The 27,815-nt window shown below is 39.6% G+C and overlaps 1 protein-coding gene across 1 annotated transcript in view; it reads left to right on the plus strand.

Moving 5' to 3' along the window:
• The window catches only part of ERP44 (endoplasmic reticulum protein 44), a gene marked incomplete at its 5' end in the record, with an annotated part of 103,197 nt that overhangs the window by 71,892 nt on the left and 3,490 nt on the right, over positions 1–27,815 (plus strand). The window contains 6 exons of the mRNA XM_039256569.1: positions 3,399–3,583; positions 4,787–4,902; positions 7,280–7,337; positions 8,896–9,012; positions 12,595–12,706; positions 13,669–13,810. Of these exons, the coding sequence (XP_039112500.1) occupies positions 3,399–3,583; positions 4,787–4,902; positions 7,280–7,337; positions 8,896–9,012; positions 12,595–12,706; positions 13,669–13,810 (730 nt within the window). The remainder of the gene's footprint in view (positions 1–3,398; positions 3,584–4,786; positions 4,903–7,279; positions 7,338–8,895; positions 9,013–12,594; positions 12,707–13,668; positions 13,811–27,815) is intronic.

Below are 27,815 nucleotides of genomic sequence, written 5' to 3' on the forward strand. Positions count from 1 at the left end.
GATGCTGGTATCACAGAATGAGTTAGGGAATAAACCCTTCCCTTCAATTTTCAGGAAAGCTTTGTGCAGAAATGGGATTATTTTTTCCGTAAATATTTGGTAGGTTTGGCCTGTTCTCATCCTGGGTTTTTGCTGGTAGTTCCAGTTCAAATTAAACATTACAGGGCTTTTACTTAATTTTCTCAATTTTCTGTTTGTATCTTTTTTTCGCTTATGCTGAAAATCTTGACTCTTAGTGGCATTAGCATAACTGCCCATGTATTTTATCTATAATATGTGTGCTTATTTCAAAATAAAATGCCAGTATTACGATTTCTTTAAAACTAATTTTATTTTATTATTAAAAACATTTCCACAGTTCCAAAGTCAAAAGTATAAAACCAAGGGATAGCCAGGAAAAGCTAAATTCCATCTCTGACCCTTTCTTCTTTTTCTCCCACTGGCGCTATTTTTTTGGAGGGGGGGGCCACAAAGATTTTATGTACTTGCTTATCTCTCATATACTCATATATCTCATATACTTACTTGCTTATAGCCATACACAAACACATACACTATTTATGTGTCTGTATACATATGTATGTGTGTGTATTTCTATTTGTTTTCCAAGTTTTGTCTCCATATTTCTTATGCAAAATGCCAAATGTATACACACTTTTCTGTACCTGGCTTTTTTCACTTAACAGTGTATCCGGGAGATTGGTTCTTAGCAATATGGAGCGATCTTTTTCATTCCTTTATGTAACATCCTAGTACTTCGTTGTATGGGTGTACCAGACTTTATTTAAGTAGTCTTGGATATTTGGGGGAAACAGTAACTTTTAAAAAGACATTTTCCATATTCCAGAGCAGAGCATGTGGCATTGGCCAGTAGGACTACTTAACCTAATTTTAACAGCATTTTTATTAAGCCTTTCTCATTCTACATCACCTCAAGCATTCATTTTATAATATGCTAGGTTTCACCAAATAGTGTGCTAGAGACTGAATGTGGTTTTTTTCATTAGGAAGTTCAAGTTCCTTTTAATTATTTCCCTGGGCTGGTTTGCTTGTAAGTAGGGTAGCCCTAAGCCTTTGTGGCCTTTGCCCTTATAACAAGTGCCTCTGTTTATTGTAAAAGACTTCTACTTGCTTATGGAAGCCCTCTTCCTCCTCAATCTGTAGCACCCATTTAAGTTAATTCCTTGCGCAGGTGATAGAACCCACCATTCCCACAACACCTTAAAGGTGTGTTTCCTCATTGCAACCTATCAGGTTGAAAGAGGACTGGTAGTGATATATCCACTAGTCTTCCGCTTCAAGAAATACCAGCTTCGAAACCAAACAGGTGAGTGTCTATATTAAATATGTGTATATTAAGATATCTTACTATTATTTCAGATTTCTGTGATCTGGTGAATAAAATACTCTCCTTGGCCTCATATTTAACCAATAGTTCCCTTGGTTTGCTTATATTTGTCTTCTGTTCAAAGGATTTTTGTAGGAAAACATGATTTCCTCCTTTGTAAATCCTCCATGGAGTTCACCAGAGTGTTATGTGATCTAACAAAGCCTTCTCTCTAAACCTCCTTTGAGAACCTATATTCCATACTTAGCCTCTAATACATCATTTTAACTCTCTCTGATGGTTTATTCTAGAGAAAACAGAATACAGCCTTGACTAACCAGATATTGGAAATACTTTCCCCTCTTCCTGGGCAGTGCAAAAATCTTAAAATACTTAAAATCATTAACCTCCTCCTCACCTCCCCTATCCCAGCTTATATGCTGCCAGTGTCGTCATGTATTTTAGTTTGTGCTAAACCCCACAAGGCATAACTGTTATTGTTTTGTATAGTCAGTATTCAGTTAGATTTTTAAAACCGTTTTTTGAGGTACCATTGACATACAGTAAACTTATGTATTTAAAATGTACAAATTGGTAAGTTTGAGCTGTGTATACACCCAGAAACGGTCAGCACACATATGTATGTGGGTACGCCCTAGTACACTTGTTGCTACCTCTTAGGAAATGAAGGGGGTCGGGGGAGGCTTACTGCAGTTCTCTGGGTTCTGCTTTGTAGCCACTAGAATGGGAGGCGGGCTAAGAGAATTTCTGTGGTTTGTTGTGCCACCTTTTTAGAATTCTCTCATTTTATGTATTTATTTTATAAGTTTACTTATTTATTTTGGGGGAGATCGCGCGCGCGTGACTGTGAATGGGGGAGGGGCAGAGAGAGTAGGGGAGAGAGAATCTCAGCCAGGTTCCACACTGTCAGCTCAGAGCCCGGCATGGCACTCATTCCCACAAACTGTGAGATCATAACCTCAGGTGAGATCAGGAGTCAGGGCACTTAATTGACTGAGCCACCCAGGTGCCCCTGCCTTCAGACACTCTGTTAAGAACTCAGTAAGAAAATAAAAAATGTCAGCTGTTTTAGGCCACTCCAGTGCCCTCTCAGGTCCCCTTCATTTTAGAAATTCAGTGCATCTTTTATCATTTTCACACGTGAGTAGTATGTATGGTATGTGAGCTTTTCTAGTGCCTAGAAGATACTGATTTCTCGTATTTGCCACCTCTTGGAAATAACAAATTTTTTTTCCCATTCTGATGTAGTCTATATATTAGTAGTTGTGATTTCTACAAATGAATCAGCATACATTTTGATGTAGGTTCCTATTTTGAGATGTATAAACACAGATTTTAAGGATTTGTGTGTGTGTGTGCGCATGCGTGTATTCTTTTTAAAATCTCCACTGCCTGGGAATATACCCATAGGTCATAATAAAGGGACTTTTTTTTTTTAGTGCTTACTGTTGACTTTGGGGTTTTATTGTATTAGCTTACACAAAATTTGTGGATTTGGGATTATGAACTATTCTTCTACTAACAAAGGATCTAATATTTTTAGCCTTTGAGAGTAGTTTAAACTTAGTTTTCATTTATCAAATGCTGTAAGAGATTCGCACGTGTATAAAGTAAATCGAGCAACTATTTTCAAAATTAGAATTTTGTGCATTCTGATTACTTTCTGGAATATATGTATAATAATGTTTACTAACACTAAGAGTTTACCATGTCATGCATTTGTATTATCTCATTTAATCCTTAAAACAATCCTATGTGGTAGAAATTATCCTTACATAACAGATGAGAAACTAAGGCTTAGAGAGTTGATACAACTTACAGGTTCACACAACCAGTAAATAGCAAATTTGGGATTTAAACCCAATGTTACATGTCCAGAGCCTGGCCTCTTAATGTAAACTTGTCAGGATTAATTTTGTTTTCTAATACTGAAAAATAATTATGAACCAGAATTTTCTCATTGGATAATTGTAAGGTTTTTACTGTTGGGCTAATGGGCTTGCCCAGACCAAATACAAAGGTGAAATTAATTTTTTTTTCATTCTTTTAGCTGATATAGCCCAGAGATACAGGATAAGCAAATACCCAACCCTCAAATTATTTCGTAATGGGATGATGATGAAGAGAGAATACAGGGGTCAGCGATCAGTGAAAGCACTTGCAGATTACATCAGGCAACAGAAAAGCGACCCTGTTCAAGAACTTCATGACTTAACAGAAATCACCGCTCTCGATGTAAGTTGTTAGCTTTTACTGGATCAAATAAACATTGCCTGTTTAATTGATGTAAACAAATTCTGCAATCAAAGCATCTGGACATTTTCTTAAAGTTTATTGCAATAGATTTGACATATGTGTACTTACAGCAAGTTCAGTTTTTCTTGAATTCTCAAGGGAAATGCTAATGTTTCACTGAGCCTTTGGATAAAATATATAGCATCCAGTAGAGCTGTACTAATTTAAATTAATTGAGGGCAAAGAGTAGCCTGAGTTATGAAACCTAGAAGTTAACATCAGGTAGTCAGGTATACAGGTATACACAACCAGAGTTTCCAGATTTTCCTTAGTGGAGACCCTCAGGCTATCTGCTCTAATTACGCCTGTGTCAATTCTTTGTATAACTTAGTGTCCTTTGAAATACCCTTCCCTCAATAAAAACCCTTTCCATTGTATACTAAGTAGGTTTTAAAAAAAAATGAGTTGGGGCTTTAGGTTGTCAGTGTCAGGTTTGAGATTTGACTTTTACGTGCTGGTAAGCCAAACAGTTAGTTACCCTTTACTGGATGCTTTCAGAAAACACAAAGCCCCCGGGTCAGAAACAAAGGACGTTATTGCTCACATCCCAGCAAACAATGGGAGCATGTTTGCCTGTGTTTCTTTGCCCTCCAAGTCCTGTGGAGGGGACGCGGAGGGTCCCGGTGGGTGCCTGCACCTGCTGTGGGTTCTGTTGCAAGAGAACTGTTTCGGAGCCAGCAGTAAGCCTGCTGTTTGGCCTGGAGGGAGATACAACCTCACATTCCAGTGTTGCTGGCTGCAGACACCAGCCTGAGAAATAGCCTGGATCAAGAGTGGGCAGGATCTTGTCTGTGGCTGTGCCTAACTGTGTAGGAATATGAGACCCATAAAGAAGTCTCTACCAACTGTAATATGTTATGAAGCAATGTGCTTTTTTAAGAACAGTCACCTTATTTAGGAATAGATTATCACTGATTAGTTAAAATGAAATGCTAGAAGGAAATGTTTATGATTACATTAGATGACAGTTAAGATTATTTTCAACCTTAATGTCATCTTCAGTAGTTTTGGACTAGGTGTTAAAATCCAGATATGCATTTATAGTCCTACTCTGTACATAATTGAACAACAGGTGAATAAATGAAATAACATGTTTATAGCATTGTATATGTTTGTAAAATAATTACATACTTTATTTTACAGCGCAGCAAAAGAAATATCATTGGATATTTTGAGCAAAAGGATTCAGAAAACTACAGAGTTTTTGAAAGAGTAGCAAATATTTTGCACGATGATTGTGCCTTTCTTTCTGCATTTGGGTAAGTATCTTAATTGAGAGTGTGTCAAGGGGTCAGCTTGGCTGCCATGTTAGATTCTTGTTGTGTGTGGTCATTTTTTGAAGAAGAACTCTACAGAGATAATCTCAGTTCCCGTAAAGTCACCAACCAGTCTTTACACCTTATCTCTGACCTTTTATTTTTTTTAATTTTTTTTAAATGTTTTATTTATTTCTGAGATAGAGAGACAGAGTGTGAGCAGGGACAGTCAGAGAGAGAGGGAGACACAGAAGCTGAAGCAGGCTCCAGGCTCTGAGCTGTCAGCATAGAGCCCGACACGGGGCTCAAACCCACAAACCGTGAGATCATGACCTGAGCCGAAATCAGACGCTTAACCGACTGAGCCACCCAGGCGCTCCCCTGACCTCTTTTTACTAGTTCAAAAGTCTGTTTATTCTTCTTTTTGTACCATATTCTACTTCAGAATATGGGTAAGCAGAAAAGAACGGACACGTTAACGACTACCTCTCGTGCTTTTATTCAGCTCATTTACTAACATTATTTTGTGTTCACACAAAGTGCTGACATGTGGGGGTTCCAAACTGAAACTGTTTCCAGTCTTTCTCACTAAGAAGCATGGGCCTCATTATTTTGATTAATCTCAGGTTCTCTACCACCTTTTCTTCTCTCTTCCCTGTCCCAGAGCAAAGAGTTCTCCTTCCCAAGGTTAACTTCTTAACTGTGTCTTTGTGACCATGCCTTTGGGATTCTCTGTGGCTTTCATCCATCAGTTGTCTTTGCTTTCTCATGTTTTCACCCTGACCCTTTTCATGAGCTTCTTTCTTTTTCAAAAAAACAAAAAACATGATTATCTCTTTCCAGACCTTTCTCTTCTATCTCTTGAGCTATAATTGTGTCTCTTTCTCTTCATTCCCAAATATTTTCAAAGACTAGTTAATGCTCAGCCACCTTGAATTTCTTAAACTCTAACCAGTGAAAAATCCCTACTCTTTTGGAAGCCAGCTTTCACCTTCATTACTCTCGTGAAACTTCTCTCTGCACAGTCACAAAATGCTTCTTACTTACCAAGTCCAGTGGGCTTTCTTTCAGTCTTTAATGCTCTTCAGTTTCTCTGAAGGACGTGACACCCTGTTGTTTCTCTGCTGTGTCTACACTGGATTACCTTGAGTCCCCCTGGTTTGCTCCTTATCATTCTATCTTCTCTGACTTTCCTGTTATTTTTTTCATTCTCTCTCAAAATGGAATCATTCAATAGTTCTTTCCCTTTCTTTTCATGCAGTACTACTTCTCTTTTCCTTGGCTATCCTTGGTGCCTATCTTGAGTAGAGCCTAGGTTTCTGGCACAGTATGTCCTTTCCATTTTGTGACTTCAAGGTTTCTGGCACAGTATGTCCTTTCCATTTTGTGACCTTCATCCTTGTTTTAATGCGTCTGTAGATTTTGTGTGTGTGTTTTATTGTAAACATTATCGGTGATTTTGGAGATCACTGTATGAGTAAACAACAAAGGAACTCCTCCCTGCCATGCTTTTTGCACGACTGCTTTCCAGCTGTACAGGCCGCTCGCTTGCTTCCCTCACACACTGCGGGCGCACTCGCCCTTCCTCTCCCTGACTCAGCTCCTCAGAGCTTTCCTGGTAGCTTTATATAAAGGAACACTGCCAGGACGCCGGGGTGGCTCAGTCGGTTACGCGTCCAACTCTTGATTTTTGCTCACGTCATGATCTCACGGTTCATGGGTTCAAGCTCCATGAAGGGCTTTGCACTGACCATGCAGAGCCTACTTGGGATTCTTTCCTTCCTTCCTTCCTTCCTTTCCTTCCTTTCCTTCCTTTCCTTCTTTTCCTTCCTTCCTTCCCTTCCTTTCCTTCTTTTCCTTCCTTCCCTTCCTTCCCTTCCTTCCCTTCCTTCCCTTCCTTCCCTTCCTTCCCTTCCTTCCCTTCCTTCCCTTCCTTCCTTTCCTTCCTTCCTCTCTCTCTCTCTCTCAAAATAAATAAGAATTTAAAAAATAAGTACAATAACACTGCCATCATCCAGCTTGTTAGTCTTCATTCACCTAGTTTTCTTCAGAGCACTTTTTTTGGGGTGGGGGGGAGTTACTCACCCAAAATAAATGTATCTCTTTGCTTGTCTTTCCACCAAAATGTAAGCTTTACCAGAAGACAGGCACTGTCAGTTTTGTTCACTGCTGTGTACCCAGTGCCAAGACCATCCCTGGTACAAAGGAAGCACATAGTGGATAGTGAATGAATGAATGAATGAAGCATGTTCTTCCTTTTTGTTCCACTGACATCAGTCTTGGCTAGCGTCCCTCGCGCCTCTCTCCTGTACTACTCTAGCTAGAAACTGGAGATGAATCAGTGTTTTCTTAACTACTGCTACTTCTCTTTTCCTATTAGAGCTGTTTCAAAACCAGAAAGATACAGTGGAGACAACATAATCTACAAACCACCAGGGGTAAGTTGCTGTTTTTTAGTGTGTATAATTTTAAGTGTAATTTAAATGTATAGTATGATCTATAGATATATAGAGTTAGATATATATATTTTTAATTCACAGAATCACACACTTTGAGTACAAAAGGAACCTTGAGGCATCATCTTCTATTAATCCAAACCTGTCAACGTAAAGATGGGGATTTGTAGGCTGAAAGTCAGCTAGGGATTTAGTAGCTGAGCTGAGACTAGAGATCTCCTATCCCCAGGCCATATCTACCTCTCCCTTTTGCATTCGTTTTAAGACCCAAATTCAAAAAACTGTTTCAGTGGTCTGTGATCACCACTCCTACCTGAGTTAGACCAGCCAAGCTCCCAGGTCTTCTGGGGTGTAAATTAATCTGATATTTGCCAGATAATAAGGAGCCGGTAGGTAGCTTTTAGCCCTTGGCTAAGAAGTTAAGTATGTCTAACCTCAGAAGTAGCTCCTGAACCACAACCGGGAGGCAGAAATCTCAGTGCTTGTCATCTCTTTGACTTACTGGTCTGTCACTGCAGTTTTCACACACACACAAATAGACAATCGTAGGTATTTTTTCGATGCATAGCTTTCATCTTAATATTGTTTGTAGTATCTTGATACGCTGAAGTTTTTAAGTTTTATGTAGTCATATGAGTAAGTTTTTTGCTTAGAAAGCTCATTTCCTGTTCTGAATTCAGAGAAGTATTTGCCTGTTATTTCATTAATAGTAGGTTACATAGTGTGACCATCTCTAGGTTATCAGAATCCAGTGCAGTGTCTCCCACTGTAGTTTAGTTGTTAAGCGCACGGACTCTGGAAGGGGATTCAGTTTTAGTGTCAAATCTGCCACTTTCCCAAGGTATAACTCTGGGAAAGTTTCTTAGCTTCTCTGACCTTCAGTTTGTTCATTAATAAAAATAGCCATGACAGTAATAGTCCTTGCCTTTTGGGGATGTTTCAAGGATTGAATGAGTCAACACATAAGGTGCGTACAACAAACAGTGCTTTGACACCATAAGTTTACTCAGTTAATGGTAGCTATTATTTTTGTCATCATTTTAAGCACTTCATAAATGCTGATTTTGAGTGGGCATGGAAAGAAATCCTGTGGGTAATACTAGAGGTAGCTAGGCATTAGATTTATATCGTGTCTTGTATTGCTCAAGGCCTTTTTCCTGAGAGTTTCCACATTTTCTTCTACCATTTTCAACTCTAAGGGATAGCTAAATTAATTCATTTGGATGATTCTTTTTCACAATGCCTGCCTGCCATTGGTAAAGATAAACAGTTAATTGACTCAAGTCCAAGGAAAAGCAGAAGGCTTAGACATCACAGGTTGGATAGTTAGGTCTCAGATAAATACAAACTTACCAGCTTTTTACCATCTACAGCTCTCTTTCTTGGAAGTTTCATGGTTTTTGGTTTTGGGCAGGTGGGGGGGTTGTTTTTCTTTTTTGCGTACCTTGTAGATTTTCTGGGTCACAGATGGCTTTGAGAATGCATTTTTACTAACACAGGTTAGATTTGTTTAATTTCCTCCCCCTGCTTTCGTTAACAGCATTCTGCTCCAGATATGGTATACTTGGGATCTATGACAAATTTTGATGGGACTTACAATTGGATTCAAGATAAATGCGTTCCTCTTGTTCGAGAAATAACATTTGAAAATGGAGAGGTATGGCTTTCTAATGTGTGTTATCTTGAACTCAGATTTCTGAAAGAGTAAGCTTCCCCCAGCTGTCTTACTATTTTACTGCAGACTTCCCAGTTGTAAAGATCATACAGTGAACAGCACTATATCATAACCATTTCCGTAAAGAGGCCAGTGGTTCTTTGCCTTTATTGTCCCAGAACCCGTCTGTTGCACTTCCTGAAGTAGCAGTGGTTGACTACAGCCTTGAAGTGAGTTTGACCATGCCTCTCAGGTGATTCTGATACTCCCCCTTGGTTAAGGGGATGCCCTTTAGAAGCAGCGCTCTGCAGATTTTAGTTCCAATTAATTATGTAAGTGAATACTCCTTTGCCATAAAAAGGCTTTTCTGATTCCTGTCTATCCTAAAAGAATGAAATTGTGTTCTCTTTCATCATAATCCTGAAAGCAGTTATGAGTTATCATGTAACTGACCTCAGTGATCCCATGCCCCTGATATAAGTCCATCCAAAGTCTTAGAACTCTCACAGAAAGAAAACACAAAAGCCTAAGATTGGAAGAGCAAATACAAAGGCCCAGGTGTGTGACGTACATAGAGAGCTGTGCATTGCACATTAAAGAATTAGAAGTGTGTAGGTCAGATTTTAAATATACAGCTCAAAAAATTATCACAGAGTGAACACACCCATATAACCACCACTTAGAGGTTGACAGTTCTGTAAAGGCTCAGCTGATAAATATTTTAGGCCTTGCACTTTGTACACTGTCTTGTCCCAAGTCTTCAGCTCTGTGGTCGTGACACAGAAGCAGCCTTGGACAATACCTACACCAGGGAGGTTACGCTCGCGCTCTTTCCTAGTTTATCAAATGAGCATCTCTGCTACATTGCTCAGTTCTCCTTTGGCTTTGTTTAGCTGAATACAATTTTTTATTGCATTAGCTTATTTAGTCCTCAGAGGCTTAGAAAGAGTAATTCATCACGATTATTCACCTGCTTTCGTAGTTCGCGTAGGAATTGTTTCAAAAACAAAAGTCGAAAGGTGTAGACCTGGAAAATCTTAAACAATAAATAGGGGCTCCTCTCCCCACCTCCATAGTAGTAGGCATATTTAAATGTCTAGATTTTTATTACATGTTGTAACCAGCCACCCCAAATAATTTAAACTATGGGGAAAGATTTGTTAACCTCTAAAGCTGGTTGTCTTGATATCCCTCTCCTAAACCTTTTGATACCTATTTGATAAAGAATATGTTGGTGGGGACACAGGTGAACAGGGAAGCCCAGGCAGCCTAAACTACCAGCTACTGTGTTCATGTATGTAAATTGGCGTAGCAAACTAAGTGACATGGATGTACTCACACTGCTAATCTATTCATCACTTCTCTTCTTGTGGTCAGTAGCACATCCACACTCTTGCTTAGTGTTATAAAGCCACATTCTGTATTTGTTTTTACCTTTAGTCTCCTCGCTCTTAACTTTTCTAAAAGGTTATTTCCCAATTAGTATTCAACAACATGTGTCTTCTTTATGCAGTCATAGGCTGATCGCACATTCCTGTGTACAGTAATCCGCGAGCAAAAGAGAAACAAAATGAGATTCTCTGTTTTTTAGGGGTTTTCAGCCAGGAGTTAGCATGTACAGATAATGTAACATTAAAGACATCCCCCAGGCCATATGAGGGCCACTGGGAAATGTTCTGGGAATTCAGAGGAGAGAATTCATTTCTACCTTTGGCGGAAGTGGCTTAGGAATCCAGGATGACTTTCTAGAAGTGGCATTTTGGTCCTGTAACAAAAGGGCTAAAAGAGAACTAGAAGTGCCCACAAAACTGGGGAAGTGGGAAGAGGGGCCTGTGCGTTAATGTTGAGTGTTGAAGGCATTGGTTAGACTTTGCAGTGGAGACACTAAGGAGGTAGGTGGGAATCCAGACTTGGATGCAGGCCTGGAACTGGGCTTGGGGATAAAAGGGACCAAATAGAGGTGCTTGAGACTGTTGAACTAGCTGAAGTTGCCAGGCTAGAGCAGAGAAGTCCAAAGATGGAACTGTGAGAGCAGGAGAAGAAAAGATTGGGATGGGGAAGGAAAGAAAAAGAGCTAAAGGACTAAAAAGTGAGGAAGAAGAAACTGTAAATAAGCCTGCTTGAAAGATCGCTGCAATACCTGGGCCCAGGGTTGGGGGTTAAGAGAAGCGGACAGGGACTGCTAGTGCTTGAGCGTGGGGAAGTTTCCTCTTGGAGCGATGCAGACGTCCTGGAATCAGGCAGTTCCGATGTGTGAAAACCTTGTAATAAAATAAAACCTACCAACTTGTACACTTTAAAACACTGAAGTTTTACATCTCAGTTTTAAAAAGGTAAACATGGGGCACCTAGGTGGCTAAGTTGGTTGAGTGACTTTGGCTCAGGTCATAATCTTGCAGTCTTTGAGTTTGAGCTGAGCCCCACGTCGGGCTCTGTGCTGACAGCCCAGACCCTGGAGCCTGCTTCGGATTCTGTGTCTCCCTCTCTCTCTGTCCCTCCCCCGCTCATGCTCTGTCTCTGTCTCAAAAATAAGCAAACATTAAAAAAAAAAATTTTTTTAATAAAAAGGTAAATGTGACAAGCTTAATTATTGTGTGTATGAGTGGAACAGGCTTAAACATGGAGATAGAAACCACAAGTAAGCTCTTGTCCAGGAAGATAGGTTCCAGTTTCAGTGATTTTAGCATAAAGGATGCTTATGTTTTCTGCTGCTGCAGTTTCTAAATTACAGAGAGACACGCAAAAGGATAGTTGATGGAAATAATTTTATTATAATAATTTTATTATGAGGCCCTTTCTGGACTTTTTCTTATGAGTCCAAACTTAGCATTTGTCAGAGAGAATAAATGATGAAAATCTGTTGTCTGCTCATCACATTTCTCTTTATTATTCTCAATAATAATAATACAAGTTCTTAAAGCACTCAGTAATTTTCAAGACGTTTTTGCCTATGTATGTATGTGTACAAGGCATATAAATCTATACATACGTAGCAGTCGGAGTTTGTTAATAATGTTGATACACTGTGTATTAGTTGAAAACTGCCTGTCTCGCGGGGGCTTTTGTCTTTTGCTCTGAATAAAACACTTTTCAGCTTAGAGTAGTTCTCATGTGCGTGGAGTGGATTTTGCAACAGACCTTAAAATAAACATATGTTTCCAATTAGATTTATTTGTTGTGGGTACACTGGCTCAATTTTTCAGTCATTTTTGAAGATTGAAAATACTAATCGTGTTTACCCCACCCTAAAGTCCATGTCTTGATAAAGAACCAGTATAGTTCCCCCTTTGGTCAGCTTATTTTTAAAATGTCATTGTGTCAGCCAAAAGGAACTGATAGACCAGCCCAGTGTTACTTTAAGGCAGATGAGTTCCCCCACTAGAGCAGGACATGTGGCTGTGAACTTCAGGTAGAAGGCGGAGAAGCTTCCTTCCTCCATCAAGGCTAATGTTTCTTTACACCACTGGACCTTCTTTTCCTGGGATGTTGCAACTGTTACACATGCTACTTGGGCTGGGTTCAAATTGTTCCTACCTAGAACAATGGAGAGGCCTGATCATTCTTATTGAATACTTCTGTACACAGGAATTGACAGAAGAAGGACTGCCTTTTCTCATACTCTTCCACATGAAAGAAGATACGGAAAGTTTAGAAATATTCCAGAATGAAGTAGCCCGACAATTAATAAGTGAAAAAGGTAGACAGATTAAGGTGTTTATTTTCAGCCTTTCTTCTATCCCTCCCCTCCCCCATCACATTCATACCAGTGTAAACATATTTGGGTTAAAATTTTAATAAGTAATGTTAACTCTGCTTAGCCCCTAAATTTACATGTAAACACGGGGGTGGGAGGCATTATTAGAGCTAATATGAAGCAGTGGCTTTAAAAAAAAATTTTTTTTAAACCATGACTCTTAGCTCCCTAAAATAGCATGAAAAGTGGGGTCTTGGGTGGACAACATTAGTTTTAGGTACTTTCTTAGGGTACTTGTCTGGTCCCTTGCTAATGAGTAGTCCCAGAGATATCACTGAGACAACTTACATGGTCTAACACTTATTTCTAAATGAAAGAGAGTTGAGTAGTTCTCTGTAGACTTCTCCAAACCATCAGAAAAGACTATGAAGTTATCACCTATTTTCCCTCTGTGGTTACAGAAGGAAGTCAGAACAAAATAAAGTGAGGGCATTGTATAGAGCCATGCCCTTACTAGTCACATAGTAAATATTTTGGGGTTGAATTACATTAAATGTCAACCAGTAGGGACTGGAAGGGCATCCTTGATGAAATGAAGACCGCCCCCTCGAGAACAGCTTACAGGTCAATTTCATGAACTTGCCGAAAACCCAGATGGGTAGGTGATTGCCCATTCAAGGAAAATAAAAAATTCACCATAGCATTTATATTCAGGTTGAGTTCATTTAATTTCTAAGGAAATTATATTCTGCCCTAAGCACTAACATTATACCTTTTTTAAATGTTGTAATATTTAGATTGTAGTTTTGGTGATCTGTAATACTCTAAAGCATGTTGATTTTTCATTTCATTTCAATTTTATTTATTCATTCATTCATTTATATGTCACTTTTCATGAACTTACAATCTTACGAGAATATGGTCAAGAAAATTCTAATCTACCTCAAATTCTATTTCTTACAAAGGTACAATAAACTTTTTACATGCTGACTGTGACAAATTTAGACATCCTCTTCTGCACATACAGAAAACTCCAGCCGATTGCCCTGTCATAGCTATTGACAGCTTTAGGCATATGTATGTGTTTGGAGACTTCAGGGATGTATTGTAAGTATTCTTTTCTGTTCTTGTTTAAATTACTGATATGTGTCTCAAAAATGAACTTAAAACCATTGTTTGAATATTTTAAATAATCCTGTGTTGAACCAGTAATACTTTGTTATTTGGAAAGAGAAGGTTTTGTTTTTGACTCTAGAGTGTAGTATGACTGACTATGAGAATTCCTATAGAAATGCAGCACTATGTGACCCTAAAGCTTGGGAGTGCATCTCTGAAAGAAAAATTTTGCCCTTCCAGGAATTAGTTCTGAATTTTGTTCGGTGTTTGTCAGCATGTCAAGGAAACTAGATTATGACGCTAGATCAGGTTAAATGTAATTGGTAATATTGTTGCTCTATTTGTGGCATTTAAAGACCCAGAAAATGGCTATGACTAGGCATTTCTGTGGGTGGGCAGCTGTGAAACTCCCCAAGGACCTATAAGCTTTCTGGCTCCATTCTCAGCTATTCATCGTATTAATAAACATATAAACCTTGTAACTACCATAGATTTTAAATTTTTATCATTTCTGAGATGTTAAATATGGTGGTTAAAAATGGAGATGTTTCTTCATGTATGAAAATTTTAAGTAACACAGGTGTTAATTCAAATTAGACCTTTTCTTTTAAACTTATGTTTTATGTACAAAGATTAAATTGCATAGAGGATGATCTGAAATCCTTTATTTATTGCAGAATTAATTATCTCACTTACTGCTAAATATTTCATTAGAGATGTAGTTGTCTGGTAGAAGATTCTCAGTCTTACCATATAGCAGGCCTAGATTTTAGTCCTGACTTGGGCAAGTCCCTTAACTTCTCTGTTCTTTGTTTCTTTACACTTAAAATATGCCTGGTGGTACAACTTACCTGTTGGGATTGTTATGAAAATTAATGAGAGGTGATGGTTGTGTTATGAAGCATAAAGTACTAATATTTCTTGTTTTTATTTTACCTGCACTCAGCAGGATACCATTTAGCCTATTAGCTCATTCAGTACTTATCCACGTCTTCTCTATGACAGTCTTTGTATAATACAAGCCATGTCATATAAACCAGTGGTTTAAAGTTTACTAAGACTGGGCCCTTGCCTTCAAAGAGCTGACAACCAAGTAGGGAAAGGGGACAATAGAGTAATAGACAGTTGTGTTTTATGATATGGTAAGGGTTCTGATGGGGTTCAACAGAGAGGTCCTGGATGCAAGATCTAGAGATGTGGATGCCTATGGTGGCTCTTGAAGTTCCGTAGAAACTTATCCTGGAGGGAGAAGGAGACAGGACTTGGAAAAGGGGGACATGGGTCGAAACCAGTAGGAGACTATGGCTGAACAGGAGTGGATGGGAGTGAGGGTGCTGAGGGCTGGAGCCATGAGAAGCCGGCAGCCGCTAAGCTCATGAAAGCCCTGTGATGCGCTAGGGAAATTTTGACATTATCCTGAAAACTCTGAAGTCAATGAAGGGTTTGAATCAGGAGGTTGTTTTTAAATCTTTTCAGTTTTTATTTTTTTTAAGTTTATTATTTATTTTGAGAGAGAGAAAGCACAGAGCCTGATGCAGGGCCTGAACTCATGAAACATGGGATCATGACCTGAGACAAAATCAGGAGTTTGACTTTTAACTGACTGAGCCACCCATGTGCCCCCGGGAGGTTTTTTGTTTTGTTTTGTTTTGTTTTAAATCACTCATGCAAACTGGAGAATAAATTAGAGGGAGTCGAAACAGAATCCAGGAGACTATTCGGTAATCCAGGCAAGAGTTGAGGATAGACAAGTTGATTCCTGAATGAACAAATCACCTAAATAAATTGCGTCAGTAGCACTAAAGCAAGAGAGAAGCAGGACTCTTGAGATATTCTGTAGGTGGAATAGGAGGACTCGGTATCTTAGTAACGGTGGGGGGGGGAAGGGAGCTGTGAGTGATGGCCGGGAATCCGACTTGCACTGCTAAATGGGTTAGCCATTAACTGAGCTGGGAGCTCAGTAGAAGAGCAGCCTTGTGGTAAAGGTACTGGGTTCTCTTTCTTGGCATATTGAATTTGAGGTGCCCATGGGCCACAGAGGAGTTTCCAGTAGGGAGTTTGCATGGCTCCAGGATTCAAGAGGGAGGTACGGGTGGGGTCTTGAACACATAAGGACATAGCTGAAGTTATCGAAACAGATGAGATGACTCAGCATAGGATTGGAAATGGAACCCTGAGGAGTAGCAACATTTAAGGGGAGGACAGAAGAAGGAGCATGTGTGAAGGACCGAGGAGGAAGAGGAATCACAGAAGTGAAAAGAAACCAGAAAGGGGTACTCTGGTAATTGAGGGAGGAGCACTTTCTGCAGGAAGGAATGCTCAATCCAAAGGTAAGGATGAAGGATCTGATAAGATTTGCCCCAGAAAAAGGCAGGATTGCAGTGAATTGAAGAGTACTGTTTGGTGAGGAAATGAAGATTTGACAGTGAAAGTTGTTGCAAGAAGCTAGCCTCTAAAGGGAAAGAGAAATGGGATAGATCCAGAGAGATATAAGATACGTGAGGTTTTAGCTTTTTTTTTTTTTTTTTAAACCCCTTTAGGGGACAAGAAACTAAACATGATTAAATGCTTGGGAGAAGGAATCAAATGGATTGAAGAGTTATTGAACAGATAGGAGACAGGGGCTAATTGCTCAAGGAAAACCATAAGGAGCACAGAGGGAGTAGAGAGGCACTTCCTTTTCCGTGAGAAAGAGGGGAAAGGAGGTGTTTGGGGATTATGGTGTTAATGACAACAGCAGAAGCCTGCAGAGGCTTCTGTCAAGTTCTTGTCTTTAACTATGGCTAAGGAAGCAAGATCATTTACTGAGAGTGGGGAGGGAGGGGAGAATAAGAAGGCAGCACTATACTGGATTTTAAAAGGAATAGCAGTATGCAGAAATCCACCTGAAAGGGCCAGATATCCCTAGCATCTCAGCATTTATTTAAAAATTGGAACTTGCTGGCGCCTGGGTGGCTCAGTTGGTTGACTTTTGATTTTGGCTCAGGTCATGATCCCAGGTTGTGGGATCGAGCCTCATGTCGGGCTCCACACTGAGTGAGCATGGAGCCTGCTTAAGATTCCTTCCCTCCCTTCCTCCCTCCCTCTCTCTCTCTCATAAATAAAATAATAAAATAAAAATGGGAAGTCATGTAGTCCCCTTAGCCAGCGTGTGAGCATGGACAGACTAGATGGAAATGTCTTACCTGGTTGCGTGTCCTCTTCCTCCTCTCACTCCTGAGGCTTGCTCCCTGAAGCTGCTGGCTCAAGCTAAAAGGAGATTTTTACGAGAGGGTAGTTCTGGTGTCTGGGCTCAATGCAAGCACTTCAGCAGAGACTGTGCTCCCCATTGCAAATGCTGCCTTCTTCATGGATTGTTTATATGAGTTTTTATCGGCACCTTCCCTACTTTTCATAGTGGATAAACCTCCAGTTGTTTATTTACCTCGTCACTTTCACTGCAGACTTACACTCTCTAATTATAAAGTCTCAAATTAGTGGCAGTCGACAGGATACTGACTTGCGTTAGGTTTACTACCACTCAGCAGCCAAACTATGCCCAATTTTGGCTTTTATTCCTAGGAAATAGCGTTGCACGTCAGGGGCATCTGTGAGGACTCCTGTCTTGGCTGTCGTAAGTTTTCTCCTCCAGTTCTGAAGGCAGAGTTAAAGCACTCGTCTGACTAAGCACTTCTAGCCCCATCTCTGTTGGTCAAAGAGCCCAAACTAACACAAGTAGGTGCAATCTTTATCACGTGAGCCGGCCCCTCTGTTCCCCAGCTGTGGTTTACTGCACCAGGGGGCGGGCACCTGACCAAGAGAAACTGATCTGGTCGCTGGCAGCAGTCTACTTATGCCCTGGTGCAGAAGGAAACCGCACCAGTAAGACGCTCCAAAGAAAGCTGGAAACAGGAAATAGTCCTCTCCCATCCTGCAAGTGGTTAGTCCTGGGAGGAGGGAGGGAGAAGGGACTATATTTGAAATTCTTTGAGACAAATTACTTCTTTAATTTCTCCCTTGGGTGCCTGATTTTCCCTCCTAGACACTGTCCGTTCTAATATTTTTTTATTTGTAAGGAGGCACATGCTGTGTGAGCCACAAACTGAGCCTATGTGAATAGATGTTAGTGTTAAAAATCAAATAAAATATGTAGCAACATGAATCTGACACATTTAATGGCCTGCATAATTGTTATTGTGCTGCATGGTAATTAAGGCTTAAATGATAAGCAGTTTCCATAAATTACTGTAATTACTATTACTTTTAGTAACTCAGCATATCCGGGGTCAGTTGGCGGAAGTGTGGTTGTGGTAAGGGCAAGAATGCAGATTTATGGAACACAGTCTCTGGCCCGCCACCGCGTCCCAGAGGTAGCCATGGGGTTAGGGGAGGAGGGTACGCTACCTGTGTTCTGTTCACCTCTCCCTTAGTTCAGAGAAACTGAGCCTAAGGGAAGTGACATCATCAGCAAGGGTACACAGCTAATTAGCAGGAGGCCTAGGATTCCCGTCCGAGCGTACTGAACCCAAAGTCTTAAACTCCTAACACTTAATATCAAAGTGGTTACGTTTTCGGTACATATGAATGTGAAAGATGTTTGAAGAAACAATACTTACTTGTATCTGAAACCAAATCACAGATCTGTGAATCTTTTTTTCCTTCAGATTGACCACATTGGTTTCCTGCCAAATGTAAAGGAACAGATTTTATATGCAGAGGAAACGAATGGGGGGTAACTTAGGAACTGAGGAGTACCCAAGGGCAGGTCTAGGAAATGTTCTACAGTCTACAGAAGAAACTAGAGTGTGGTGTACGGCATAAGGCTGCTGAAGGACTTTCCAGAGAGACTCGCCTTCTAAAAAACTGTGGCCAGTAAATACCGTACCACCTGTGCCTTTGCTGGAGTGTACCTAGATGCTTCTGCGGAAGCCCCGGTGACAGGGACAAGCCGGACAGGCTCCAGGTCACTCCCAGGAAAATGGAACAGATCCTTTGCCCCAGATCACTAAATCACTGAAAATGATCGTAATTCCTTAAGCTGCTATGTCTGGGACACTGGGCTGGTTGGCTGCATTGGTGGCGGGGGGAGGGGCGGGTGTGGTGAGGAGTTGAGAGAGGCAGGACAGAACTAAATCTGGGAGGTAGGTGTCGCAGTAATTTAGCAGTTTGGTCACCTGCTATGACAAATTAGCCTGCCTCCTTGAACTCGGAGGGAACAAACCAGGTTGGGTGAAATGATTAAGAGCTTGGAGAGATAGGTAGAAGAAAAATTTTAAACCAGGTCACCATTAGGTCCCTTTTGACTCTGAGAATTTTGTTTTATTCTTCATTTTCCAGGTGCTCTTTTTTATAAAAACCCAAATGAGGCGCTTTTTTTTTTTTTTTTTTTTAATGGAAAAAGTTGGTACTGGGGAAGCTTAAAAGGCAGGTTTTAGTTTTTATTATCTCTTGCTATGCTAACTGCTTTGTGACAGCATTAGTAGGTGTTCAGTAAGTGTTTTAGTTAATTTGCTCTTAGTTTAATCTGTTACATATTTAAGAGTCTGTTTGCTGTGTATATATATCTTCACATCTGGAATATATCCTAGTATTTATCAGCTAGCCATTCACCCCTGCTGTTCCCCTCCTCTCCGATTCACCTCTGTAGCTGTGATTTCTCTGAATGTGCCTCTCCTGTCAGCCACTGGGCAGTGTATACACTGGTCTGGGTCCCTAAACACCATTGTTACTCGCATGTAATGTCCTTATCATATAACTGACATTGATTACCTTCTTATAAGCACTTTATATTTTACAGATCATTACACTGTATTTTGCTTTATTTGGTCCTGCCAGCAAAACAGGCAGAGGCAGGCTCTGTACCAGCTCCACTTTATACTTTATGTGTGTTCTCAGTTTCTGTAACAAGCTTATAAGACAGGTATTATTTCTACTTTTACAATAAAGCAGCTAAACTCCAAGAGATTTTAGCAACTACTAAAGTCAGGTCACTAAGAAGGCAATATAGTTAGCAGTTAGGTGCTCAGACTCTAGTTCCTAATCCCAAACTGTTACCTACTAGTTGTATCACTCTCGGCAATGTTTACCACCTCTGCCTCAGTTTCCCCATCTGTAAAATGGGAATGATACTATCTGCTTCATAGGGTTGTTGTGGGCATTAAATGAATGTGTATATCTATAGCTCTTAGAACAGTATCTGATACATGAATATGATAAGGCTGCATTGCCTGTTGTTATAGGAAATAATATATTCAGATTCAAATCTAAGTTATTAGATGATAAAAACAATACAATTAAGTTGAATAAGTGGCCGTGTTTTCATTTTACATATCACAAAGCTGAAGCTCAAAGAGGTTAAGTAATTTAAATGACAAAATACTGTTTTCTTAGTACTACAATACATTAAATCAGTTTGTACTACATTATTGTATAAGTTAAGTTAAAGAGTAGTTAAAAGGGACGTTTGGGTGGCTCAGTTGGTTGAGTGTCCTACTTCGGCTCAGGTCATGATCTCACAGTTCATGAGTTTGAGCCCTGCGTCAGGCATGCTGCTGTCAGCACAGAGCCTGTTTTGGAGCCTGTGTTCCCCTCTCCTGTCCCTCCCCTGCTCATGTGCACACACACTTCTCTCTCACTCTCTCTCAAAAATAAACATTTAAAAAATAAAGACTAGTAAACAATATTAGGAAATTGAATCCAGCAATATAGAAAAAAGAATAATATGCAACTGAGTGGGCTTTAACTCAAGTGTGCAAGGCTAGTTCACTCAAAAACCAGTCACCGTAGGGGTGTGTGTGTGTGTGTACACATGCCACATTTCTCTTATCCATTCATCAACTGATGGATGCTTGGGTTGTTTCTCTATCTTGGCTTTTAAGAATAGTGCTACATTGAACATGGGAGTGCAGATAACCATTCAAGACAATGCTTTGATCTCCTTTGAGTAAATACCCAGAAGTGGGATTGCTGGGTCACATGGTAGTTCTGTTTTTAATTTTTTGAGTAACCTCCATGCCGTATTCTGTAGTGGCTATACCACTTTACATCCCCACAGATGCCGAACAAGGGTTCTCCCTTCTCCACATCCTTGCCAACACTTACCCTTTGTCTTTTCGGTAAAAGCCATTCTGACAGGTGTTGAGGTGATGGCGCATTCTGGTTTTGATTTCCACTTCCCTGATGATTAGTGATATGAGCATCTTTTCATATACCTGTTGACTGTACGTTTTCTTTTCAGAAATGTCTTTTCAGGTCCTTTGCCCATTTTAAAATTGGGTTGTTTTCTTGCTCTTGAATTGTTTTTAGTTCCTTACATTTTTTGGATATTAATCCCTTATCTGATACATCGTTTACATACCCACACCATCACTCTGTTGATGGTTTCCTTTGCTGTGCACAAGCTTTTTAGTTTGATGCAATCACATTTATCTGTCTTTGCTTTTGTTGCCTGTGCTTTTGGAGTCATATCCAAAATGTACCCACACCAAGATCAGGGAAGTTTTTCCCCTATGTCTTCTTAGGAGTTTTACAGTTTGTCAGGTCTAATGTTTAAGTCTTTAATCCATTTTGAGTTGAATTTGTATATGGTGTGAAATAATGATCCAATTTAATTTTTCTGCCGGTTGCTATCCAGTTTTCCCAGCACCATTTAAAAGACCATCCTTTCCACATTGTGTATTCTTGGTACCTTTGCCAAACATCAGTTGACTGTGAGTGTGTGGATTTATTTCTGGGCTCTCTATTATGATCCATTGATCTATGTCCTTTTATACCAGTACTATTCTGTTTTGATCACTATAGCTTTGTAGCATATTCTGAAATCACACAGTGTGAGGCACTTGGGTGGCTCAGTTGGTTAAGCATCCGACCTCAGCTCAGGTCATGATTTTGTGGTTTGTGATTTTGAGTCCTGCATTGGGCTCTGTGCTGACAGCTCAGAGCCTGGAGCCTGCTTGGGATTCCTGTCTCCCCCTCTCTCTGCCCCTTCCCATGCTCACACTCTCTCTCAAAAATAATAAACATTAAGAAAAAAAATTCCTGGGCCTGGGTGGTTCAGTTAGTTTCTGTGCTGGCAGCTCAGAGCCTGCTTTGGATCCTGGGTCTCCTTCTCTCTCTGCCCTTTCCCCAGCTCCTGCTCTGTCAAAAAATAAATAAACGTTAAAGAAAAAAAAATTTTTTACATTTATTGAAAAAAAATTTTTTAATGTTTTTATTTTAATTTCTTTCTGAGAGAGAGAGACAGGGTGAGCAGGAGAGGATCAGAGAGAGGGAGATACAGAATCTGAAGCTAGCTGTCAGCACAGACCCTGACGAGGGGCTCGAACCCACAAACCGTGTGATCATGACCTGAGCTGAAGTCGAACGCTTAACTGACTGAGCCACCCAGGCGCCCCTCAATTTTTTTTTTTTTTTTAAATCACACAGTGATGCCTTCGTCTTTGTTCTTCTGGAGATTGATTTTGCTTTGGCTATTTAGGGTGTGATTCCATATGAATTTCAGGATTGTTTTTTCTGTTTCTATGAAAAATGCCATTGAAATTTTGATAGGGATTGCACTGAATGTGTAGACTGCTTTAGATAGTATGGACATTTTAACAATATCAGTTCTTCCAATCCATGAATTCAGGATATCTTTCCATTTATTTGTGTCTTCTTCCATCAGTGTTTTGTAGTTTTCAGTATACAGATATTTTACCTCTTTGGTTAAATTTATTCCTAAGTATTTTATTCTTTCGGATAAAGATGTCCATTCTCACCAGTTGTGTGTAGTATGATACTAGTCCTAGCAAGTTCCATGTGACAAAAAAAAAAATGTTTGGACTAGAAAGAAACTTTCTTTGTCAATGACATGATTATCTAGCTACATAGAAATGCCCAATATATGTACAAGAAAGCTCCTAGAACTAATGATTTCAGCAGGATACAAGGTCACCTTTTAAAAATGACTTTTATTTCTATATATGTTAACAATAAACATTTGGATACCAAAAAACATTTAAAGTACCATTCGTAATAGCTCTAAAAGCAAAAAATAAATAATAAAGAACTACGTAAGTATACATCTAACAAAATATGTGTAGGATCTATCTGCTGAAAACTATAAAACACTGATGAAAGAAATCAAAGATGACCAAGATAAATGAAGAAACACTGTGGATTGGAAGACTCAATAGTGTTTAGATGTGAATTCTCCTCAAATTGATTTATGGATTTAATCCAATTTCAATCAAAATCTAACTAGATTTTTTTTTGTAGATAGAGTGGATTCTAAAATTTACATGGAAAGCTAAAACTAGAATAACTGACACAAAACAAGTGAAAAAGAAACAAAGCTAAAGGACTATAATACCCGACTTTAAGACCTACTTACTATATAGCTAAAATATTTACAACAGCCTCATATTGGTGAAAAAATAGGTTACGTATTGCTGTAGAACAGAATAGGGAGACTAGAGGTAGGCACACGGTGATTTTAAGATGCAAAGATAATTCAGTGGAAAGGGGTAGTCTTTTCAATAAATAGTGCTGCGCTGCCTGAAAATCTTCAGACCATAAAAGAAATTCTTCCTAAAAAAAAAGATTAACTCAGGGGCACCTGGGTGGCTCACTCAGTTGGTTAAGCATCCAACTCTTGATTTCAGCTTATGTCATGATCTCATGATTCGGGAGATCAAGCCCTGCATCAGACTCTGCACGGACAGCATGAAGCCTGCTTGGGATGCTCGCTCACTCACTCTCTCTCTCTCTCTCTCTCTCTCAAAATAAATTAAAAAATTAACTCAGAATTGATTGTAGACATTATGGAACTCTTAGAAGTAAATGTAGAAGAAACTCTTTCTGGCCTGAGGTTAGACAGAGAGCTCTTAGTACGCCCAAAGCACCATCCATAAAAGAAAAAATTCATAAATTGGCTTCCATCAAATTAAAAACTTTTCCATAAAGGATACTGTCAGAATGTAAAGAAGGTAAACGAATGGCAAATAAGCACATGAAGGGGTGCTCAACACTATTAACCATTAGAGAAATGAAATTAAAACCATACTGAGATTCCATTATACACATTTTAGAACGGCTAAATCCAAATACTGATAATATCAGGAGTTTGTGAGGATATGGAGCAACTGGAACTCGTTTTTTAAAAACAGGTTTTGAGAGAGTGCAGGGTGGGGGGTGGTGCCACAGAGAAAGAGGGAGAGAGAGGATCCCAAGCCGCCTCCAGGCTGTCAGCCCAGAGCCCGAGGCAGGGCTCAGTCTCATGAACCTTAAGATCATGACCTGAGAGCCAAAATTAAGAGTTGGACACTTGCCACCCAGGTGCCCCTGGAGCAAGTGGAACGCTTACACGTTGCAGCTGGGATACCCTGGACAATTAGGCAGGTTTTTAAGAAGTTAAACACTTTACACCTTCCATATAATATACTGATATTTCTCCTAGAGGAACAAACTCACGCTTACAGAAAAGCCTGTTTGTAGTAGCGTTGTTCAGAATCACCAAAATCTTGGAAGAACCCAAATGCTCTTCAGTGGGTAAAAGGATGCCTAAGTGTGGTGTAGCCACTCATTGGCGTGCTATTCGATAACTAAAGGAACAAATAGTTGTATACATGCAACGGAATGGAGGAATCTCAAAAGCAGTATGCTGAATAAAAGAAGCCAGTCTCATGGTTACATGCTGAAGGATTCCAAGTACAAGACATTTCAGAAAAGGCAAATTATAGGAACAGAGAACAGATCAGTGGTTGGCAGGAGTTAGGGGCAAGTGGAAGGTCTGACCAAAAAAAAGCATGTTGGAATTGTTATGTATCCTATTTGTGGAGAGAGTAACTAGATGCTTTGTGCATATGTTAAAACTCAGAACTGTAAGCCTAGAAGAGTGAATTCTACTGTATGTAAATTTTTAAAAACAAAACTGCTTCTCAGTGAGATACAGTATGTCAAAGTTCATTTGATGATACTTAACATTTGTGCATTTCCCAGTTTCTAAATTTTGCATCACCTGAAAATAAAGATCGAAAACAAACAGAAAAACTGTTTGGAAGGTGGGAAAGAAACACTTAGGTGTTGTAATTAGAAAAACTGTACCCGAAAGTGTGGAAATATAATTGATTTTATTATGGCAAGATCCATTTATTTTCTTTAGCACATAATCAGGTTGTCTGTTTTCTTGACGATATACTGTGGATTCCGTGTTTCTTACTTAATAATGATGGATAGCTCCTGGCCACAAGCTAGATAAGAGTTCTTTTGTAATCTGTTTTCCTACCCCATCAGTTCAGGTTCATCGTATCTCCCTGGTCTTTGCCTTTTGCTCACAGTTCTCTCATTTGTTGACAAGGGGAATCAGGTTAGGAAGAAGTCTGTTTTGAGTGTTCTCTATGAATTTGTTACATTTAAGACTTAATTATAAATTCCTTTTTGACGAGCGGAAGCTAGTCACACTGTATTGGTTGGGATCATCTTTCGACTTTATAAAATACCAAACTTAACAGCGGCTTTATCTTAAACATTACAGACCATTTGTGATTCTTTGATTTGAGTGTATATATTTTAGCACTCTGCTGTGCATGACAGTAGATGTCGTCATATTAAATTTAAATTGATCTCCTCTCAGTGTCTATCTTTAGTGCCTGTGCAATTTCTTCAGCACCAGAGAACCTTTCAGAGGCATTCTGTCAATACAGCTACCTGACAGTCATTTGTATTTGCAAACTGTGCATTTGGCACCTGCTGCTCTCTGTTGCACCGGAGCTAGTGGGGAGCCAGAAGGGGTGTGCAGTGAAGTTATTGGTTGGTACATCTCAGTGGGAGTTATTGAAGGGAAGAAACAACACTTGCAGGACCGCAGGAGAGGATAAAAAGAAACTAGCCGCCATTCTTGGCTACCAAAAAATTAGGATTTGAAAAGTAGGTCAATTCTACTGAATTAAAGTGTTAATGGACCTGCATTGCAATTCTTGTTAGAGATATGAAGAAAGGTTGCTATTTAAAATATATAATGAATTTTTAAAACGTGAATATTTCAGTAGAAGACCGATAATTCATATAAGCAGAAATATAAATAAAAACAGTGGAAAATGCTTAATTTCTGAAGAAATAGAAATTAAAATGCAGGTGTCTTTTTGTCAAAGTAGCAAAACAAATTTTAATAATAAAAAAAGAAACATGTTGGCAAGACTTCAAAAAACAGGTAGACAAGTAGCAGCAAAAAATGATGTTTTGTGGGTATAATTTGCCTACAGTTTATCAAAAATTCTTATTAACTCAAAAGACTACCCTCAGCTTCTGATGGTTTGATTTACAATTTTTTTGCTTTACGGTGGTGCAGAAGTGATATATTCAGTAGAAACTGTATTTTGAATTTTGATCTTTTTCCAGGCTAGCGATCTGCACTGAGATATCCTTATAGTGCTGGTGATCAGCTCCCAGAAGCCTCTGGTCACAGAGGCCATGACTGACACACTTACACACATTCTGTGCCCTTACAACTATTGCTTATCCCTTTCAGTACAGAATTTAGTAAATGATATGAGATTTAGATACTTTGTTACAAAATAGTCTTTGTATTAGATTATTTTGCTCAAGTAGGATGATATCAGTATTCTGAATACACTTAAGGTAGGCTGGATATATTAAATCTAATCTCCTTTTAAGGATTTTTCAATATAGGATAGGTTTATTGTGCTGTATCCCTCTTGTTAATTGAGGAAGATCTGTATTCCTACTTCATTAGATACAACTCAAGGAAAAAATTACAAAGGAAAAGAGTGGGGGCGCTTGGGTAGCTCTGTCGGTTAAGCCTCCAAGTCAGCTTCGGCTCAGGTCACGATCTCATGGTTTTGTGAGTTCAAGCCCACATCAAGCTCTGTGCCGATGTTGCGGAGCCTGCTTGGGATTCTCCCCCCCTCCCTCTCTCTGCCCCTCCCTTACTCACGCTGTCTCTGTCTCTCTTAAACTTTAAAAAAATAAAAAAAAGGAAAAAGGTGGATGCATGAATCTGCTTAGCCTTATAATGGTCTGTTTTGCTACATTGCATGTTTTTGTACTGCAGACTTGACTGTTTTGTACTTCATGACATGACTGGTAATTAGGGGAAGGATGTTAATATAAGTAAGTTGTGTTGGTTCATACTATTTTCCTCAGAAAAGTTTTTTGTTCTGTCTTTTACCATTAAAGATGATGTTTTAGTGGTATACATAGACCTCCCCCCCACCAACCCCAAAAGAGGAGAAGGGGCAGTTTTATGACCTTCAGAAGTACTTTGCTTTCCACAATGTTAAGCTATCGAGTGAAGTTGCCTGTGTGGTTGAAGAAGTTGTGAGATTTACCCTTGTGCTTAAAAAACAAACAAAACATGAAAAAACCACACCCTGATTTAGATTATTTTGATAAGTTGGTTCTGCTGGCAGTGAGTGCCCTCAGGACCTCAGTTCCTATCTCAAAAAAGGACTTGTAAGTTCCAGGTTAGGGCTACAGAGGATCCACCTGGCTGACCCAGCAGAGACTGAACAGTGCTAGTAATTTTGTTCTAGGCTCTTGCTAGTACTCTGGTTAGGAAGTTTTTTTCCGTTTTGAGAGACCGCATTCTCTCTAGATTGGGCAGGAGAGGGGAAGTGGCAGGCAGAGGGAGAGATAAACAGAATCCTAAACATAAGCAGGCTCCATGCCAGGCCGGTGATGCTGGCCTCTATCTCCCCACTGTCACCACCGTGAGATCATGACCTGGGCCAAAATCAAGGGTTAGACACTTAACGGACTGAGCCACCCAGGTGCCCCAGTACAAAGCTACATGGTTTTAAGTGGTTATAGCCTCTATCACTATTTTTCCTGGAGCCCTGTTTTTTTTAGTGTGATTCTGCAGAACATGAGCTTTTTAGTTACATAGATTAAGGAAAACATAAATGCCCAACATCAAGGGAGGGTTAAGTTTTAGGACAGCATCTTGATAGACTCTAATGCATCTGTTAAAGTAAGCATAGAAAAATTTCTATGGAACAGGTACAAGAATTACAAAGCAGAA

The sequence above is a fragment of the Hyaena hyaena genome, unplaced genomic scaffold, assembly GCF_003009895.1.
Source record: "Hyaena hyaena isolate Hyena2069 unplaced genomic scaffold, ASM300989v1 scaffold_572, whole genome shotgun sequence".
In the NCBI taxonomy this organism is placed as follows: Eukaryota; Metazoa; Chordata; class Mammalia; order Carnivora; family Hyaenidae; genus Hyaena; species Hyaena hyaena.